At 35.7% G+C, this 22,723-nt stretch overlaps 1 protein-coding gene across 1 annotated transcript in view; it reads right to left on the bottom strand.

Moving 5' to 3' along the window:
- The window catches only part of ADAMTS3 (ADAM metallopeptidase with thrombospondin type 1 motif 3), a 285,453-nt gene that overhangs the window by 28,179 nt on the left and 234,551 nt on the right, over positions 1–22,723 (bottom strand). Inside the window, exons 4-10 of the mRNA XM_044681598.1 lie at positions 12,880–12,963; positions 10,709–10,865; positions 10,417–10,522; positions 9,771–9,914; positions 7,731–7,863; positions 5,668–5,781; positions 1,840–1,985 (exon numbers count right to left, since the gene is read on the bottom strand). Coding sequence (XP_044537533.1) covers positions 1,840–1,985; positions 5,668–5,781; positions 7,731–7,863; positions 9,771–9,914; positions 10,417–10,522; positions 10,709–10,865; positions 12,880–12,963 — 884 coding nt within the window. The remainder of the gene's footprint in view (positions 1–1,839; positions 1,986–5,667; positions 5,782–7,730; positions 7,864–9,770; positions 9,915–10,416; positions 10,523–10,708; positions 10,866–12,879; positions 12,964–22,723) is intronic.

Genomic DNA, 22,723 nt, shown 5'->3' with positions numbered 1-22,723 from the left:
GCAAAGGAAAATTAATCAATACCAAGTGCAGTAAAGGACCTTGTGGTTTCCCAAGAGAGCCACATCAGAATGTCCCTAAATGGTTCAAGAGAGAAATGAGAATTGTGAGAGCAAAATTCATGGCTAGCCCAGCAAAAATTGACAGAATAAAAAAACTTGATTTATACCAAAGAAACAGAAGACAGAATAACAGAGTGGGAATGTAAATACCCAGAAGTAAAGAATAGTCTTAAAGAAGAGAAGCAAAAATGAATAACATTAAAAGAAAATATGAAATCTCTGCAAGCCAAACATATTGATCGTGAAGATGTGATGCATAGAAACAACTCAAGGATTATATGACTCCTAGAAAAATATAAGTAAAAAAACCTGAACATAATGAAGATATAACATTTCTGAACATGGAAAGTAAAATGATAAATGAAAAGATCCACAGACCACCCTGAGAAAAAAACAAAACAAAACATTAAAGCAACAACCACAAAAACAAAAAATTAACAACCCTGGGATGCCAAGACCAGAACACATAGTGGTTAAATTGAACAATTCCAATGACAAGCAACAAATTCTGCAAGCAAACAGCAGGAAAAGCACTTGAGGCATTGCTAAAGGAAACCAGATAGGAGCAGATTATTTTTTGTGCAGATAACAGAATACAAGAAAGGAAGAAATACAGCAACTCCGGAAGCCACAAATAACAAAGACAAAATAAACTTAATGCAGAGGGGGAAAGAGAACAAAAGTATAGAAAAGCTCTCAGTTCTCTATGGAGTGTAAAAGCCTTCATTTAATTAAAAATATAGCTCTCAATTAGCTGGCAGAAAATAGGTATATGTCAGAGGGGCCCCTTTCATGATAGTAGGTTAGAGAGCTCAAAATGGTCTGTTCCAAGAGTCCAAAATAAGAAAATAAACCAGCCCTCAAAAGAAACTACTTTTGCAAAAGCAAGAGGGGATTTTCCTCCTTTTCTCTTCCTTCCCTCCACTGGCCACAGCATCTTGTAGTGGAGCTATTTTCCAAAGGAAAACACCTATCCAGGACTTAAAGAGTCAGTTCAAGAGAATTAAAGTTGTAGTTTATGACAATATGGCACTCCTGACAGACTGATAACACAGAGGAAGTCACTTGAGCCTGGGAGCAGGTTAGAGGAGTGGGGTCTCTGGCAGAAAAGAATAGAGAATAGAAAAGATAGACCTGGTAATCAAGCATCAGACCATAGAGAGAAGCAGACTCTGGAATACCAGGTGAACAACCCATCTAGAAATGGCATAGCAAAAAGGAAGGAGTTTTGTCAGGACTCTAGAGAAAAAAAACTAAGGGGTAGGGGAGTAACATTGTCCACAAATGTTCCTTGTGGGTCACTACCACTGTAGTCTAAGCTTGTGCCTACTCCTTCTACAAATATTGCATATATTAGTAGGAGAATAAAACGTAGATTTAGGGAGGAAATACAGTTGTTGTTTTCATTATGTCATCTTAGTAAATATCTTTGCTTTGGATGACTACAATATGGCATTCAAAGTATAGACCTACACTTTCTACCCTGGAGCCTGAAAGTAGCAGCTGCCTTTGGGGAGAATAATAAAACTGAGAATAAGAGTGTCAAGTCAGAGGGGCTAACCCATAAGGAATGCTACCCAAATAAGAGTTATTTCTTGCTTCTTCCAATTTGGACAAGTTTATTAGAAACTTTTATGGATTTTTGCTTTTTATTCATTGCCAAAAATTCCAAATGGGATTTGCTACTCTGAAATTGCTCTGATGTTAGGGTTCAAGTCCACCATGTCAGCTTACTAATAACAATAGTTACATGATTATATAAGATATGGTCTGACTCACATTGGATTATTACACTGGCGGGTCCTGAAGCGAACACCTGTCCCACACGTCCGGGAACATGAGCCGAATTTGGTCCAGGATCCCCAGTTTCCATCCTGCTTCTCCTGGTTAGCATTCTTCCACATGCAGTGACCCTTGTAACACCACTTAAGGAAAATCATGACATGAACTGGATTGTTAATATTAATTAATGTTGATAAATTAATAATATAAAAATAATTCACATGCTTAAATGGAATATGATCCATATCAATCAATTAACAGCAAGTGCCCATTCTATGCCAATGCTAGAGATAAAAAGCCAAAAGTAAAATAATCCTTGCCTTCAAGGAGTTTTCATTCTAATAGGATTCAACATGAACACATATTGATCAAAACAAAATATACCCAAGAGAAGATTTCAGGTGACCATGGTGGGGAAGGCACTAGAACCTAGGGAAATTCTTGAGTTCTGATCTGAAGATGCATTGATGAGGAGAGAGCACATTTCATATATGGAGCACAGCCAATGCAAAGATACAGACAGATGAGTGATGGAATGTTCTATGTAAAGAATAATAAAGGAATGAAGTCAGTCTGTCTGGACCGCTGAGTACATAGAGGAGAAGAAAGTAAATAAACTAGGCTGAGGCGAGGTTGTAAAGTACTTTAAATGCCAAATTAGACTTTATATTTGATCCCAGAGATAAGAAAACCACTAATATTTAATAAGAGGGAAGGGAAAGAGTAGCACACACACGCAAATATACGTATATTGATATACATATTTCAATTGCTTCAGTTTTGTCTCACAATAGAATATATGTGTCTAGAAAGTAACTGACCTTTTAGAAATACTTACTGATTATTGATTGATTGATAAAAACCCTCTGGTTTTCCACTTTTTGGTTAAAGAAAACATTTAAAATTAATCCCAAACATAATTTATAAACCTAAAATTTGCATTGGAAAAAGAGAAATTTAGACATAGATTTTAAAACTATTTCCCTAAATGAAGCCAAGTAACTAAAATAAAAAATAATCATAAACATGAAAAAAGCTGAGCAGAAAGAAAGGATTTTTAAAAATTATTCATCTGCATGAGAACAAAAGCATTAACTTAAGAGAGTTTATGATTTCATTGCTTATAATTTTCCAGAATAGGGAGAAGGGTTTCCAGAGAATGACCCTATCCCAGCTCTAAAGTCACTAAGTCCATATTAAAGTTGAAGGAGCTGGTCATGTCTAACAAGAATGCTAAAATCACGCAGGGCACACAAATGAAGGACACTCTGATTCTACCTTCTCTCATATATATCATTAACTACAGTCTTAGAGCCCCTCCAAATGCAAGATTTATATACTTTACAATAATAGTAGCAGTGGCATGAATTGATTTACATAACAACAATAATAAATTATATCTGTAGAGACCTTTCTTTTCAAACCCCTTTCTCACACACTATCTCTTTTGAACCTTAAAACAACTTTATAAGTTAGGTGAAAAGACTACGGACTCTGAAAGATTAAGGGAATTGTCAATACTCCCATCGGTAACAAGTGGCACAGGATGGATTACCATCCAGGTTTTCTAGGAGAACTATCTAGTTAAAGGAATCCTACCAGAGAACTTTCATTTTAAAATAAAACAGCAACTCCAAATTTATCTGTTTGTGAAGTTTTGGCTTTGGTCTGCTGCTTTTTCTTTAAGAAATAGATGCTTATGTGAATATAGGACTTCTATCAAATATAAGCTAGCAATAAATCCATCTGTAAGCACTGAAGGGTGTATCAGGTGCTAAGTGCTGGGAAATGGGGATACAGACAGTTCCTTAAGGAATTTACATTGCATGGGATATCTATATATTATATTATAGAATGCTATATTGTGTCACATGTGATGTAAGTACATATGTGCATATACATTCATGTGTATATATGTATGTAAAAATATTGGTAATATTGGGAGGGAAAGTATAATACACAGTTCAGAAAAGGTTTCATAAAGGTGGTGACATTTGATGTGAATGCAAGGGGCATATCCAGTGAGCTATGGAGATCTTTGGAATGGAATGTTTTGAATGAGGCAAGGCAAGGCCAGTTTTCTTGAACCAAGAAAACCACAAGGGAAATAATTTATCATAAAGCTAGAAAATGTAGGTTGGAGCCAACTTATGAAGTGTTATGAATGCCCCAAAAGAGAAATCTGTAATAGATTTAGGGAACCACTGGAGTTTATGGAGAGGAGGAATGAATCTCTGTTCTAGGACTATCTTTTGGCAAGTCTATGGAGCTATAAGTAAAACAATTTGGATAAAGTTTAGAAAGAATTGTGAACAAGGTGCCCTAGCAAGCCCAAAGTCATTAGGAAAAAGATTCTTAATCATTCTATATCTATATTATTTTATTGCTAATGTAGCCAAATCTGTCAACTGGAAATCTTGATATGGTGTTTTTTTTTCTGTCCCTTTGTTTCATTGATTGTTTTAGTCATGAGTACTATAGTCTGTCCATTCACCAGAGTTGTCTGAAGAGTACTACCTATATCCCTTTTAAGTTTACAGTACTCTGGGAAGGCAGCTTTCCCAGTAAAGCAAGGGATTCTTTTATATGGAGTTACAAAACATCAATGCTGAGAAACTTTTAGAAGATCAGAGAAAGTAAATTCAGTCCTGCCAAGAGAGTACAAGATGAATTAAAGGTATTAGTGTTTTAAATTTTAACTCAGAATCTAATTACAGTGAAATCTGAAACACCGATGGTTATTTAGATTTGCCAATACCAAAGGAGGAGTGGGAGGGGGATATGCTCTTTTGCCAGAAGCCATCCAGGCTGTGAGGTTTAGCACGGCTACTCACAAGCTCTGACAATCCAGCATGGCAGGTTGTCAGGAGGATGGAAATTCCACACTCAGTTTACCCCATGTGATTCTTTTTACAGTGACATTCACTTGCATTGAAATTATTGCAATCAGTATCCTTATTCAGCTCCAGGTAGATACAGAGAAACAATACAGATTCATGGCAAGAACAATCACAGCCACAGACTCACCCACTATCCCAAAATAAACCCCTGTACAACCCCCTAGAGTATAGAAATTTCCCCTAGAATCAGTCCAGTAGAAAACCAGCAGTTAGTGAGTTAATGCAAGGTTCTAAAGTTCCCAGCAAGAAAATACCTGGCCTAAGTTTGTTCCCAAACTCCTACAGACCATAGAAACAGTGAAACACAAGGAAATTAAGGCAATGACAAATTAGCACAGAATCACCCTACCAGAACTGTATTCTTAGTGATCCTATAACAGAAAAAACACCATGGGAACAAAACATTGTACCAGACTGATTTAACGTAACTATATACATAATATAATTAGTTAAAATATAATTAACTATTATGCTTAGCTAGGAACTGATGTACTTGTACCTTATGCATGGCTAAAAAGAATAAGTTCAAACTAAGCCAGCCCATAATGAATAATTCTTGACAAGCTTGCTTCTTTGTCTAGCCACAGTAAGATAATTAGTAAATGTCAATCTTATGATGTTTCAAAAGTTAATATGTGATTTTGAATGTATGGGAAGAAAAAAAAAACCTGTATGAGATCATAAAGAAAAGAGGGTATAAAAATTAAAATCAGCAGATGGCACAAAAGAGAGAGAAGGAACAGCCTCTGCAATTTCACTTGCACTCTGGCTCATTTTCATTTCATTCTTCGCCACACCATCCTACCTCCAGAGACCCAACCAAGTGAAGAGCGGGCTCTTCGCACTCTTTATAACTTGTCATTCCCCTTTATAAAAACACACAGCAAAACATTTTAAGATTAAAGTTTGAATGAGAAATACTCACTTTCCCAGGGGCACACTCAGTCCCATCAAGTGGGGGTCCTTTCTTAGTCTTACAGAAGTAGGGATTATCGGGATGGCTACACCATAGCTGTTTACATGGGTCAAAGGTTCGGAACTGAAACACAGAATAAAATGTTTAAATGACATTGTAGTAATTCAACAATAATATCTTTTAAATCTGCTTATATCAAGCTTGTTGTTTATATCATATTTCAGTTCATTAGCAAAAACTACACTATGCTTTACACAGAATGGTCACTTATGAAATCCCTGTAGTAGGAACCTTTTTTTTCTAAAATATCACATTAATAAATTGCTAGGATTTTCTTCTAATTTTATGGAAACTAATCATGTTTAGCTGTTTCCTCTACTGATTATATTTCTCTAGGCCTTAGTTTCCTCATCTGTAAAATGAGGACCTTGACTTCAAGGTCCTTTCCATCCTTAAATCTGCAACACTATGTTATTTTACATATAGTTAAAACCATAAAATTGTGATGTAAGAAAGATCCAGTAATTATCATTCAAATTTGAGGTAAGACAAAGCTTCAACCAAAATGGTTCCATTAAATCTCTATAAATATGAATAAGTAAATAATTATAACAGCAATCATATGTATTTTAATTCACTTGAATGAAATGAAAAAGGAACAAATTTGGTGGATATATTATTTGGGGAGTATATATACTGGTGATTTCACTGACATAGGGGAATTCTTAGGTAAGGAAGTTATTTCCACCATGTCTTACTACTATATAATTTGATATTTAATAACCTACATATATATATATATATATACACACAAACAGAGGCTTCTAACAACCTACATATATGTATACACAAACAAAACACAGACAGGCAGACAGAGATACATAGATAAATTTAGACCCATACATAGAGAAGTATAGTTATTTTATAGGGTATCCAAAAGTCTTGGTACAATTTTAAGCTTTAAGTACCTTAACGTCTCTCCAGGCTCTCCTCTCTCCAATTCACCTACCCCACCAGTACCAAAACAATCTTCCTAAAGTACACGTTTGACTATACTATTTCCCTGCTCAATAATCTTCAGTAGCTCCTAATTGCCTCTAGGATAAAATACATATTTTGAGCTTGAAAATTTTAAAATTGAACTATGACCTCTAGGACATCCTGAACAGTGTTCCATTATTCACAAAGGACTTTTCTCACAGTAATCTTATGATAGTAATAATATTGTCTTAGATGTAGATGAGGAAAGTAAGGCTCAGAGAAATAGTCAATTGCCTATTCTCATGCATGGAAAACGTCGGAGCTGGGGATCAAACCCAAGAGTTCTCACTTCAAATCTAATGCCCTTTCTAACATGTTACATTGATAGATAAATAATATGCAAATATGTATGTGTATATATGATAGATACAAGTGTGTTTATATGTATTTGTGTATATACACAAAGTAACATATAACATACATAGAGCTCAACTCTATAGATTTTTTCAGCTTTATAGATAAACTCCAGATTTACCCACATTGGTTAGTTATAGAAGCATCAAGACTTGAGATAATTCTCCCTCCTTCACTACTATATCGGTATCTATATCTGTAATGTATGTATAGATTCTATATCATATTCAACAAGATTCTCTTTCTTACTCCCAAAACTTCCTTCCTGGAAAATGCCACACAAAGGCAGATAGGGTACTTTTAAATAATTTGCAGTAAGAATACAATCTATTATGAGACAAAGGAACTTACCTCGCTCTAATTTAAATGTAAAAAGGATGATATAGCTCAAGGAAATCTAAGGGAAATCATTCAGGTTAACTATGGTCTTTTCTGGTAGGTCTTTCAATCCCTATCCTTTAAAAGGCTTAGTGCAAAAAAACAATAATCAGAACTAGACTTCCTCATGGAGGTTTCTGAGTGACAAGAAAATCTTTTCCTTCTGAGTCCAGTCACCTTCTGCCAGAGTATTTATTAATCAGTTCACATGAGGATTGTTCATGGAAATAACTCATTTAATTAAAATTAGGTGCACAGATTTCATCATTTAAGTTTCAACATTATTCCAGGTGACTTACCGCAGTACACATTTTGTACCCAACACCAAAATCAAAGCGGCATTGTTCATCCATGGAATAATTGATTCCTGGCAATTCGGGGAGTTTGGGCCAATCGTGTTCAAAAGGGTCATCAAGAAGACAGTCATAGGAACTGTGAGAAGGTAAATAGTGGATGCAGTTAAGTTTTTGGACATATTTCTTTGAAGATAATAACCATAATGAAGAGAGGAAAGAAGGAAGAGACAGAGACCTAGGAGGAGGAAGAGGAGAAAGAAAATGAGGTTGAGTTCATGTGCATGTTTTCCTCAAAGGACTGGTTGATTCTACTCTTACACATTAAAGCTGTTTCATATCCTCCATCAACATGTAAATCATTTTTGGTTCCATTGTACTGATTTAATGTAAGTTACTGCTGAAGCTATATCTGCTGATTCTAAAAGTATTTCTGCGCATTTTCAACAACTTGTCCTGAGAATATGTTATCAATTGGCTTCCTCTTTTTTGACTAAGAAATATTCATCTTTCCATAGCTGCCTCCGGGTGATAAGCACTGTATTTCATTAACATTGCATGAGTTATTGTTAGGATACATTTCACATCTGTTAAGGTTCATTATACAAATCTGAAATTGCAGTTAAGATTAGCAGTGACTAGGCGTTGTTGCTTTCAACATATTATTCCCACTGAGTTTTGATTTCAGGAGGCCAGTAAATCTTTGGACATATCTAGCCACAGCTACTTGATATATTTATGTATCTCATCTGGAGAAGTACAAATGTTTTTGCTTATTGCTTCAATTTGACCTCTGGATTCAAGTTCAGAATGTTCTGTCTCTATCTTTCTTTCGTATACACTAGGAATTTTACACTCCTCTAGTCCAAATGATATTTTATTATCATGAGGGCAAAATTCCATGAGATGGAAAAGGCTTTTAATGTAATCCTCAAGGAGTCTGGACACACTGAGCAGTGGAGATTATGCAAGAAAATAACAAAAATTGTCAACACACATCACTGAAGACTGCAGAAATTTAACTCTGATCAAGTATGAGAGAAAAGGTATGACTGGTGTCTAGGGCTGTACATCAGAAACTCATTACTTTTTCAAAAAATAACATGACAAATCTCTGCAGACACAGACTTCAAAATATCACTCAGGATCAGACTTGTGCTATAACCAAACTACTATCACAGACAGAACTGCTGCCCATAAAATATTAATGTGGCATTGATTAAAAAAAAAAAAAACCTCAAGGACACCATTTGGATAGATGTAGCCATGCAAAAACATTCATTTCTTCCAAGCTACACAAAATGACAATGCTTTCAAAGTTGTAGAAGCCAAGGAGAGAAATTAAAATCACCTGAAAGGAAGATGGGGCACATATCATTCCTCTCATCCTGTTAAATACAAGAGTTATCTCAAAGGTATTTTTGGTGAACTTAAAGGAGATGAATTTATAGCTTTTACATATAAATTTAAATGTGATTTTGGATGTGTTTCATATACTCTCTTTGTGCCATCATAGATTAATTCAGCCAAATGAATCTAGTATCCAAGAATATGGTCAAGAATGCCAGTCAAAGAAGTAAAAGACCTGGGCTCAGATCCCACCCCTGATACCACTTTTATGCCCTTGTGCAAACCGCAACCTCTCTGGGACTCAGTTTATCATCTTCAAAATGAAAGTTTGACCAGATGATCACCAAGTTCTAAATCTGTTGTCCTTGGGCCTCTTGGGCCTCAGTTCCTAATCTATAAAACAAAGGGATGTAGCTAGAAAAATATTTTAATTTAATGTTTGTCCTTAGCACCTGGCACAGTGGCTGGCACCTAGACTGGTTTTTAATAAATGAGTGGCATTGATTGATAGATTAATTACTTTTATTATCTCTTCCAGCTCAAAATCTACAATCTTATGAAATTATTTTGAGTAACTCAACTTATTCTTTGTTTCAGATATATTCACATAACCAAGGCTAGACAAGGACAGCTCCTATCTCTGTTTTCAAGTTACAGTATCCCAATACCCTCTATAGATGCCCATGGAGTTCTTACTGTATATATCTTTTTAATTCCTGGCCGCTGCACCGGGACCAGTGATAACGATGAAATGCTGCCTGTACCAAAGGTGCCATGACACTTCCCATTGCAGTCTCATCACCACACCTGTTTCCTTGACCATCATGCTCCATTCCTAACCTAGAAAAACCCCAAACAAGAACTGATCAGAAGGAACCAAAGGCATATTGAAGAGTAAGGGAGCTGGCATGAAGATGTTAAATTTGTTAAATTTGTTTAATTTAAATCTGTTTAATTGTTCATGAAAAGAAGATCTGGTACAAAGAAAACCAAAAACAACACCGAAAAGAGCCTTTATGTCAAGTGAGAGAAAAGCTAACATTGTTTGAGAAACCACAGTTACTATGGAAATGAGAGTATCAAGATAATACAACTTCCTGTCTCTTGCTTGTGGCTTCACAGATATACCTGAGCCCACCATGGATGTCCCAACGTGGAGCCACTCATTCACAGTTTCAGCACATGATCACTTCCTTGACTTAGAAATATAGGTAGTGGGAGGGGAACCAAAATGGAGAACTGACAGGCCTCTTTCCATAGGACAAACACAAATGGAAGAAGCAGGAACAAAAATCATTTGCTTTTGCTTTTCTGTGCCTTGGTCTTGAAGAGTGGTACTTACACATGGCCAGTTTCATGGGCTACTACAAAGGCTGATGAGAAACCATCCTCATGATTTAAGGTACAGCTTCTTACTGGATGACACATTCCTGTCACTGGTGCATACCCTGTAAATGATAATTTTTTTTATTTCATTTCACTTGAAAAGCTATATGAAAATGCTGCTTGATTAATGGAGGTGTTAGAAAGAGAAAATAAAAGTGTAATAATATGTAACTGTAGGCACTGAACTGGTGTCTGATTTGGAAGTTACATAGGAATAATCATCTCCTCTTATGTGATGGCATCATTACCTTGCATACCAGCAGGGCCAAAGTCTTGCCTCGTTAAAAAAATGGCATGATCATGGTGTTCAGGATGGTTGGGATCCGATTTCTGCTGCTGGCATGCCCAGCGACATACATTCTCCAGACTCCTAGATGGATTTCCTCTTTCAATGAGACTGATAGACTGAATAATAAAATAAATTAAAGACATGTATGCCAAATTATCTAAAAACCTACATTCTGGGCCTTTGTTAGAAACTAAACATTTGTACTTCTAATTCTTAGACAATTACTTTTGGGAAATCGATAAGTGAGTTTCTCAACATATTTCAGAAGACCAATAAGAAAGGATACTAACTATCTCTTGAAAGGGAAAAGATAGACTCAGAGTACATAAGAACATTGAAATTTATGACATTTTGATTTTATTTTTTCAATGTCAGGGAAGGTGAGAGGGAGAGTAAAAAATATTGCTGATTAAAAAGTGTTTTCTAAAGTGTCTATTTACAGAGCAAAGACACTGGAGTGGTTTGTCATTTCCTTTTCTAGCTCATTTTATAAATGAGGAAACTGAGGCAATTAGTGTTAAACAACTTGAGGTAATGGGGAGAAGAGGGAGCAAGCTATAGACGCTACCTCTTTCCATTAATCAAAATGGGAGGTAAAAAGTTTTATTTGCTAGGAATGTCTGAGACAAACAAATCTTTATTATTAGGTGTCCATTATGTCTTCAGCATTATCTGAATGATAGGATTCTCTGTTGTATAACACTTTAACACAGTTCTCTTGGGTTAAGAGGCTAAGATATTTCCTGGATTGGCTTGTGGAACTCAACAAATGCTATTATCAGTGTTTACATTCTTCATAAAATAACTGTGGATGGTCCCATGCAGAACACATACATCCTTAACAAATGATAAAACTACTAATCCCTGACCCTTAAGGTCACCAGCTGGGATATGCTTACATTCTTTGTGATTGAGATAAAGTAGGTTAGGCTATGGGGACTAACTAAGGCTCAGTGGCAGACTGTCTCTTCAGAAGGAGATAAAGGGATGGTCAATAAAAGATGAAATGCTAAACAATCATCCTTGTTTCTCTTTCCTAGATGAACAAGCTCATTTGTACTTCAAATCTGGCAAGAGAAAAACTGAAGAAAAATCCATACTAAAATATTATGGAAATTATAAAATTAGCCCTCCTAACTGCCCTATTAGGCCTTTACAATTAAAATTAAAATATATCAAAAGCAAAATTTCATTGTCTGATATCACAGATCAGGTTTTTCTTGGAGACCAAAGAAGTGGCATTTAAAGGCCAGCTGTACTCAGCTATATTACAAGAAATACCTAATAAAAGTCATATATTTTTAACAATACTCAATTTTTTTCTTCTCCCATCCTTTCCCTTTAAAAAAATCTAAATGAAAAAAGTTATACTTCTTTCCATAAAGGAAAAGATGTTTCTAAAAAATAATATATGTAGGTAAATTGTTAGTAAACTATGTAGGCATAATTTAATGATTGATTAAGCAGTTTTCTGCATCTTCTTTATTTGTAAAAACCTTTACCTTCTGTCTTAGACTCAATAATAAGTTGGTTCCAAGGCAGAAGATAAGGGCTAGGCAACTGGGGTTAAGTGGCTTGCCCAGAGTCACACAGCTAGGAAGTATTGGAGGTTAGAATTGAACCCAGGACCTTTCATCTTTAATACTGGTTCTCAATCCACTGAAATTATTCCTAAGCTGTTTGTCTTTAATTAGATTGTATTCATTCATTCATTCAACAAATATTTATTTTGAGCAAGGAATTGTGGGAATATATACAAAGATGTGTAAGACATTCTCCTACCTTTAGAAATGTAGGAGTTAGTAGAAAACTGTAAATTTTTATATTTGTGCCTCTGAGGCCTTCATGCTCATTTAAAGAATCTGCTTACTGGAACAGACTCATCATTTCCATAGGTTAAAATCAGAGATTAATTTCCTCCAAGTACTAAAAGAGACAAACAAATGCCTCTCTGGATGAAGTATGGGAGTTTTCCTTTCTTATAGAGATAATTCCTTTTTTTTTTCAGCTCAGAGCAATCAGTTCCAACATTATTTGGAGCTATAGCTTTTGGGTGTCCAAGATTACCCAAATAGCCATATCAGGAGCTCTGGCCAAAGTTCCATACTTGGCTTCAAAGACCATTCTTACCTTGGTATAGCCCAGCATTATCATGCGTACCAGCACAACATTGATATGCACCCCAAGTGACTCATCATGGTAAATTTCATTAACCTAGAAACAAAGCAGTCAAGATTTCAAAGGAAGGCATCTAAAATGGACAGGACAAAAACAAACTGAATTTGTCTGTCTCTCATAGCAACAGAGTGTGGATCAAGTTTTATTAGCACCCTAGAATAAATTTGAACTTGGAGATGAAGCCATTTTTCAGGAGGCAAGGAAAGACACATCCTAGGAAAGGACATGTGCTCATAGGTGGAAGAATCACAATTTTTACTGGATATATTTTGTTTAATTTTAAAAGTCAGATGGAAATTTGTAAATAATAATTAAGATAGAGACACTTAAGAATCAAAGAATTTTAGTGCCAAAAGAGGCTATAGAAATCTTGAGTCAAAGTCAAGCCCAAATTTTACTGGTAAGGAAAGCATGATCTCCAAATGCTAAGTGACATACCTACTCTCACTGGTAGAAATGGGACTAGAGCAGTGATGGGCAAACTTTTTAAAGAGGGGGCCAAAGGAAAGGAAATGCTCATCTGTCAAGTGTTTCTAAGGCAACTCTTTCAAAGTTTCATTGTATTTGTCAGATTAGGAATAATGGCACGGCCTGATAAAACATTTCAGGGAGCCGCATCTAGCCCGCGGGCCATAGTTTGCCCATCACTGGACTAGAGGAATCAAAGTTCTGTGTTCAACCATTACTCACTGGGATGGCCGAATTTACTGAGACATAAATAAATGTCTTTCTGGATGAGGCATAGGAGTGTTGCTTTTTCATTTGGACCTACTATAGGTGAGGCAAGTGTGCAAAAGTGCTGAAGGAGAGGGCTTCTGGGTTAAGATGGCGGCAGAGTAAAAAGCAGCGCTTAACCTCTCCTAACCGAAAAGTGCTGAAGGAGTCTGAGAAAACAATTGACTTTTTTAAAACCTTTGCCTTCTTAGAATCAATACTATGTTTTGGCTCTAAAGCAGAAAAATGGTAAGTGTGAGGTGATGAGGGTTAATAAGTGACTTGACCAGGGTTGCACACCTAGAATGTGTTTGAACATGGCTGAACCACCAAGACTTTTTACAAATTTATACAATGAAAGGAAGGAAAAATTACACTACAGGAATAACTTCTTTTGATCTTCACCACTTGGGACCTCAAGTATTTTCATCTCCTATATACAGGGAGAAAACCCAAGAGAGAGAGAAAGAGAGAGAGACACTCGTTGGTGGTCACAAAGCTAGTTAGTAGGGCTTCACATATAGGCTTCTCTGATTCTTGAAGCTATAGAAGATTGATAAGATACCTGTCTTCAAGAAGCTTACATTCTATTACAGGGATATTTAGCACTTCAAGGAATATAAAATGCTTTAAATTGGGTAGGACCTTAGGATCAGAAATCTAGAGTAGGAAGGGATCTCACCACCTAGTTCAATCTCCTCATTTTACAGATAAGAAAATAGAGACCTACCGAGGTCAAATGATTTGCCTATGGTCTCAGAGGACATATGCATCAGAGACAGGATTAGGGTCAAGCTTCTCCACTTCAGATCCGATGCTCTTTCCAACAGGCAACACTGGCTTCCTAAGACAAGCAATTGCCTCTCTTTATTTCTTTTTTTTTCTTGGGGAAACACTCATCATTCATTTTGAAAATGGAAATCCATTATCAAAGTGGCTCAAGAAGCAGTGCTGAGAGGGACTTCCGGGTTAAAATGGTGGCAGAGTAGAAGCAGCTTGCTTAACCTCTCCTAACTCACACAGATAGGACTCCTCAAAAGGACATAAAAGCAAATCCAGACGAATGAAGGGACCCCACAATAGGGTGCAGCATTGAAGGTATGTGGGATCGGGGCATTTCCATACTATAAGGGGGTGAAATAGCTCTCACTAAAATGCGAGCTAAGCAACCCCCTTCACCCCCACTACACCTACAGTGCCAAAGCCAGTGCACAAGACTTAGAGCAAGTTTGGGGCATTCATTAAGTTCTTGACAGCTACCTGGGATTACCAGGGCCTGCTCCTGAGAGCAGCAAGACTTAAGACCCCAAGAGGCTAAAGAATGGGTGGACTTGGAACACAGAACTTGAGCTCAGGCGTGGATGTTAAGCTCACACGCAGACATGGACACAAACCTTGAGGACAGGCACGGACCTTGGGTGGGGACCCAGTGCAGAGGGATGCATGACTATGGAAGCAGCACCCTGAGAATGTTAAAGGAGCTTCAGGTGGAGGAGCAAGCAAGGAGACCAAAGACTTGAGACCTCAGGAGACTAAAAAGCACAGACCAACTGTGGCTGCAAGGATAAAGTGGAGAGGGCACACAGCACAGTAACTCAGATAAAACCTGCTCCACAGCTTGACAGGATAGGCAGAGAGCCTGTTTGCCTCACTCAGACTACTGACTGAGAAAGAAATAATAATAATGCAAGCCCCACACAAGAACCTCAAAAGAGAAAAATCAAGAAGAAATCTTAAACACTCAACAATTTTTACAGAGAAAAAAATCCAGACAACAGAGCAAACAGCAGAGGAGAACAAACAAGTAATCAAATCCAAACCTTCCCAAAAAAATGAAAACTGGTCACAAGGTCTTGAAGAGTTCAAATCTGAGATCATGAGAAAGATGAAAGAGATTTGGCAAGAGAAGTGGGAAATATCTCAAAAAGAAATTAACATGTTAAACAACAAAAACTCCCAATTGGAGAAAGATGCCCCCAAATCAAAAGAATTGATAAGCAAATTGGAGACCAAAATCAAACAGCTGGATACACCAAATTGAAAAGGAAAATCAAAAGATTATAGCAGAAAACCAGTCTCTAAAGACCAGAATTGGGCAAATAGAAGTCAATGATCTCTTGAGACAGCAAGAACAAACAAAGCAAAGTCAAAAGACTGATAAAATAGAAGGAAACATGAAATGTCTCATTGAGAAAGTGACAGACCAAGAAAACAGGTCTAGAAGAGACAATCTGAGAATCATTAGCCTTCCTGAAAAAGCAGAAATTAATAGAAATTTGGACTCCATACTATAAGAAATTATCCAACAAAATTACGCTGAAGATCTTCAACAAGAAGGCAATATTGAAAGGATCCATAGATCACCCTCTATACTAAAACCTGAAAAGACAACCCCCAAGAATATAATAGCCAAATTCAAGAGCTTTCAAGTAAAAGAAAAAATTTTACAAGAAGCCAGAAAGAGACATTTCAGATATCAAGGAGCACCAATTAGGATCACACAGGATCTGGCAGCCTCCACATTAAGAGACCACAAGGCTTCGAATATGATACTCAGAAAGGCAAGAGAACTGGGTTTACAACCAAGGATCACCTACCCATCAAAACTGACTACATACTTCCCGGGAAAGTATGGGCATTCAGCAAGATAGAAGATTTCCAAGTATTTGCACAGAAAAGACCAGGACTAAATGGAAAGTTTGATATCCAACCACAAAAACCAAGAGAAACATGAAAAGGTAAATAAGAAACAGAGGGGGGAAAAAGAAAACTCTTTATTTTTAAATTTGCCTCTTTAAGGGCTTCAATAAGATCAAATTGTTTGTATTCCTATAAGGAGAAATGTTATGTATAATTTTCAAAAGTTGTATTCACTATTACAGTAATTAGAAGAATTATTCACAGGGAAAGGTTGGAATACTAGATAGTCTAAGATAATAGGGGGGTGGGGGCAGGGAAGAGGGAGTGTGAATAGTAGATGGCACCAAAAGAAACTTGAATGAATAAGAAAAATAGGATATTCTATACCACACAAAGTGGGCATGGGAAGGGGAGGGAACGAATACTATTATAAGAAGGAGAGGAAGAGAGCATTAAGAGGTAATATTTAAAGCTTACTCTCAGTGGAATTAATCCTGAGAGGGAAGAGTAGCTATATCCATTGGGATATAGAATTCTATCAAACCCTACTGAGAAAGTCAGAAGGGATGAACCAAGGGGAGCAGGGGAATGGGGAGGTAGAAAAAGGGAGGGGAGGAGGGGGGAAAGGAATTCATTAGGTCTTAAAAAATAAGAAGAGGGGAATAACAAGGGAAGAGGTAGAAAGGGAAGTAAATCAAGGGAGAGGACAAGGGGGACTGGTTTAAAACAAACCATTGGATTAAAAGGAAATAGCGTAAGAAGAAGGGTAGAACTAGGAGAGGATACCAAAATGTTGGGGAATACACAACTGATAATTATAACTCTGAATGTGAATGGGATGAACTCATGCATAAAACGGAAGTAAATAGCAGAGTGGATTAGAAACCAAAATCCTACCATATATTGTCTACAAGAAACACATATGAGGTGGGTGGACATACACAGATTTAAGGTCAAGGGTTGGAGCAAAATCTTTTGGCTTCTACTGAGAAAAAGAAGGCAGGAGTGGTGATCATGATTTCTGACAAAGCCAAAGTAAAAATAGACCTGATTAAAAGAGAGAGAGAACATAATTACATTCTGATAAAAGGCAGTATAGACAATGAGGAAATAACAGTACTCAACATGTATGCACCAAATGGTAGAGCATCCAAATTTCTAAAGGAGAAACTGGCAGAGCTCAAGAAGGAAATAGATAGTAAAACCATACTAGTGAGAGATCTAAATATTCCTCTTTCAGATCTAGATAAACCAAACCAAAAAATAAATAAGAAAGAGATAAGAGAGGTGAATGAAATCCTAGAAAAATTAGATTTAATAGATATGTGGAGAAAAATAAATAGGTATAAAAAGGAATACACCTTCTTTTCAGCTGCACATGGTACATTCACAAAGATTGACCATGTAATAGGGCATAGAAACATTGCAAACAAATGCAAAAGAGCAGAAATAATAAATGTAACCTTCTCAGATCATAATGCAATAAAAATAATAATTAGTAAGGGCACATCGACAGGCAAATCAAAAACTAATTGGAAATTAAATAATGTGATTTTCCAAAACCAGTTAGTTAAAAAAGAAATCATAGCTAGCAACGATCAATAATTTCATTAAAGAGAATGACAATGATCAGACATCCTATCAAACTCTGTAAGATGAAGCTAAGCCAGCACTCGGGGAAATTTACATCCTTGAGGGCATGTATTAACAAATTACAGAGGGCAAAGATCAATGAACTGGGCATGCAAATTTAGAAACCAGAAAGGGAACAAATCAAAGATCCCCAGCTAAAGACCAAATTAAAATTACAAAAATTAAAGGGGAAATCAGTAAAATTGAAAGTAAAAGAACTATTGAATTAATAAATAAGACTGGTACTTTGAAAAAACAAACAAAACTGACAAAGTACTGGTCAATCTAATTTAAAAAAGGAAAGAAGAAAACCAAATCATCAGTATCAAAAATGAAAAGGGAGACCTCACCTCTAATGAAGAGGAAATCAAGGCAATCATTAAAAACTATTTTGCCTAATTATATGGCAATAAATATAGCAACTTAGGTGAGATGGATGAATATTTACAGAAATATAAATTGCCTTGATTAACAGTAGAAGAAATAGAATACTTAAATAATCCCATATCAGAAAAAGAAACTGAACAATCCATCAAAGAACTTCCTAAGAAAAAATTCCCCGGACCAGATGGATTCACAAGTGAATTCTATAAAACATTCAAAGAACAACTAATTCCAATAATATATAAACTATTCGACATAATAAGCAAAGAAGGAATTCTACCACAAATGATACAAATATGGTGCTGATCCAAAAGCCAGGTAGATCAAAAACAGAGAAAGAAAACTACAGACTAATCTCCTTAATGACATAGATGCAAAAATCTTAAACAGAATACTAGCAAAAAGACTCCAGCAAGAGATCACGAGGGTTATTCATTATGATCAGGTGGGATTTATACCAGGAATGCAAGGATGGTTCAACATAAGGAAAATCATTCACATAATTGACCATATCAACAAGCAAACCAACAAAAACCACATGATTATCTCAATAGATGCTGAAAAAGCCTCTGACAAAATACAACATCCATTCCTATTGAAAACACTAGAAAGTATAGAAATAGAAGGACCTTTCCTAAAAATAATAAACAGTATATATCTAAAACCATCAGCAAGCATCATAAGCAATGGGGATAAATTAGAAGCTTTCCCAATAAGATCAGGCGTGAAACAAGGATGATAACCTCTATTATTTAACATTGTACTAGAAACACTAGCAGTAGCAATTAGAGAAGAAAAAGAAATTGAAGGTATTAAAATAGGTAATGAGACTAAGCTATCACTCTTTGCAGATGATATGATGATCTACTTAAAAAATCCTAGAGAATCAACTAAAAAGCTAGTAGAAATAACCAACAACTTTAGCAAAATTGCAGGATACAAAATAAATGCACATAAATGATCAGCATTTCTATATATTTCCAAAACATCACAGCAGCAAGAGGTAGAAAGAGAAACACCATTTAAAATCACCCTAGACAATATAAAATACTTGGGAATTTATCTACCAAAACAAACACAGGAATTATACAAATACAACTACAAAACACTTTCCAAACAATTAAAACTAGATCTAAATGATTGGAAAAACATTGATTGCTCATAGGTAGGATGAGCTAACATAATAAAAATGACCATTCCTCACAAATTAATTTACCTACTTAGTGCCATACCTATCAAACTACCAAAAAAGTTTTTTACTGAATTAAAAAAAAAACTATAACAAAGTTCATTTGGAAGAAGAAAAGATTAAGAATATCAAGGGGAATAATGAAAAAAATGTGAAGGAAGGTGCCCTAGCACCATTCTTTTGAATAGACTTTGAACAAATCTGTTAACAATTGATTAAATTGTAAAATTGGTTAATTTAAATTCATTTTAATTATGTATTTTTTCAATCAAGAAAAGTCTGCTTTCTCACCCTACCTCCTCCCACCTTTGAAAACAAAAGAAAAACAAACCCTATCCAGATTTGTATCCAAACAAATCTCTACATTGGCCATGCCCATAATTTTTTTCTCATTCTGTCTGTACTGAGTAATCCATTTCTCTGTCAAGAAGAGAATAGCATGTTTCCTTGTCAGTCTTCTTGAATTGTAATTAGGATGATAAGAGTTTCTAATTCTTTCAATTATGTTTGCCATTTGATTTGGAATTATGCCCAAAGGGCTTTTAAAAGGATACATGTCCTTTGATCCAGAAATGCCACTACTGAGTTTGTACCATAAAGACATAATAAAAAATGGTTGTACAAGAATATTCATAGCTGCAATCTATGTGGTAGCAAAATTTGGAAAATGAGGGCATGTTCCTTGATTGGGGAATGACTCAACAAATTGTGGTATATGATGGTGATGGAATACTATTGTGCTATAAGGAACTGATGCAAAGTGAAATGAGCAGAACCATGAGAACAATGTACACAGCAACTGAAACACTGCAAGGCAATCAAATGTTATAGACTTTGCCACTAAAAGCAATGATGCAATGATGAGGGACTTATGAGAAAGAACCTTATTCACATACAGAGAAAGAACTGTGGGAGTAGAAATGCAGAAGAAAAACATATGATTTATCATTTGTTATATGGATATATGATTTGGGGTTTTGGTTTTAAAAGATTATTACAAAAATGAATAATATGGAAATATGTATCAAATGATAATACATGTAAACCCAGTGGAATTGCTTGTCAGCTCTGGGAGGGGGGAAGGGAGAGGGGAAAGAGAGAACATGAATCATGTAACCATGAGAAAATATCTTAAAATAAATAAATAAATAGTTTTTTTAGAAGAGTTGTTTGCCTTTACCATTTTGCTGCCGTTATATCAATTGGTTTCCTGGTTCTGTTCACTGCACTTGGCATCAAATCATACAGGCCTTCCAGAATTCTCTTAAAAATATCTTCTTCATTGCTTCATATAACATAAATGTATTCCTCTACATTTATATAACGTAACTTGTTCAACTACTCCCCAATTTCTGGACACACTCTTAGATCCCCAACCTAATCATGTGGGATAATTTTTCCTAATCTTTCTTTACTTTCCTCCCCATTCTCCAACATACACTTCTTTTTTTGTTCTGTATTTCTCTTAAGATCATTAAAAAGGTTGGAAGAGCTTTGATTCCTGAAGATTGATAGGTCACAGGGGTTGACATATTTGTCATCTCCCTATATTAGAATATAAGCAATTTATCCTTATTTAGTCCCTTATCATTGTTTTATTCCTAGTTACTTTTTAATATTTCTCTTAACTGGTGGATTTGAATGTTAGAATTTCTACACAGGTTTGGTCTTTTGGGGACACCTAAATGTTATAGTGGATAGAGTATCCTGGGTTAGGAATCTCTTCTTCCTAAGTTCAAATGTGGCCTGAGACACTTACTAGCTATGTGACGCTGGGTAAGTCATTTAACCCTGTTTGCGTCAGTTTCCTCATCTGTAAAATGAATTGAAGAAGGAAATGGAAAAGCACTCCAATATCTTTGGCAGGAAAATCTAAAATGATCATAAAGAGTCAGATACAACTGAAAAACAACAAAATTGGTCTTTTCATCAGGAATGCTTTGAAGTCCTCTATTTCATTAAATATCCATTTCTCCTTTATAAAATTATACTCACTTTGCTGAGTAGGTTATTATTGGTTCTAAGTCTATGTCCTTTGTTTTCTGAAATATCATATTCCCAGTTCTCTTCTCTGTTATGGTGGTGGCAGCTAAAATTGTGTGTGATCCTAACAGACCCCTTGTATTTCTTTCTAACTGCTTATAGGATTTCCTTTGACTTAGAAGCTCTGAATTTTGATGGATGATTCTGGGAGTTTTCATTTGAAGTTTCTTCCAGGAAGTGAGTAGTTGATTATTTCTATTTCTACTCTGTCCTCTACTTCTAAGAGATGTGAGTATTTCTTTTTTAAAAGAATACTTGAAATAAGATGTCTAGGCTCTTTCTATTTTGGTCATGGCATTCAGATACTCCAATGAGTCTTACATTTTTTCACTTTGATCTGTTTTCCAGGTCAGTTGTTTTTGCTATGAAATACTATACCTTTTCTTCTACTTTTTCAGCATTGTGATTTTATAAAAAATATTTCTTATGGTCTCATAGACTCATTGGCTTCTATTTGATCCATTTTAATTACAGGGATTTGTTCCTTAGGTAAAGTTCTCTACCTCTTCTGCAAGCTGTTAATTAATTTCCTTTTCAATTCTTTCTTCCATAGCTCTCATTTCTTTTCAAAATTTTCCCTTAGGAGCTCTCATTTATTTATACCACTTTTAACTCTCTAAAAAAAACTCTTGCACCCTTTTTTGAGGATTCTATTTGAGTTTTGTGGTGTGTTTTTCTTTGAGGCATTGCTTATAAATGTGTTGCAATCATTAATTTCTTCTGTGTTTGTGTCTTGGGCATCCCTGCTCTCCTAATAAATCATTATGATGAGGTTTTGTCCGTTTGCACATTTTTCTGCTCTACTTGCTTACTTTAGATTTTATCTCAGGTCTTCTGGACTCTACCACATTTTTGGTCAGAGGTTCTGTGTTGGTTCTGAAGCTGTGTTCTTGGGTTACTACAGTAATATTTCTATCCTGGAATGCCTTCCCAGCATTTCTCAGGAAATTCATGTTATTTTCTAAATCCAGAAACCGTCAGTCAAAAAATAAGGAAAAATTTTATAGAATACTTATAGCATAAGTACTAACCACAACTGTAAGTATAGTTATCTTGTGGGAATTAAATGCTAACAATCAGCATAGAAATGTTACTAGCTTGAAGGAATCCAGTGACATCAAATTGATAGCAAGTACAGAAAATTATGACATGTGGAGTTGAGAGTTAAGGTTAACATTTCCTAGAACCAGGATA

This window comes from Gracilinanus agilis, chromosome 6, assembly GCF_016433145.1.
Source record: "Gracilinanus agilis isolate LMUSP501 chromosome 6, AgileGrace, whole genome shotgun sequence".
Classification (NCBI taxonomy): Eukaryota; Metazoa; Chordata; class Mammalia; order Didelphimorphia; family Didelphidae; genus Gracilinanus; species Gracilinanus agilis.
This window is presented reverse-complemented; position numbering and strand designations above follow the sequence as displayed.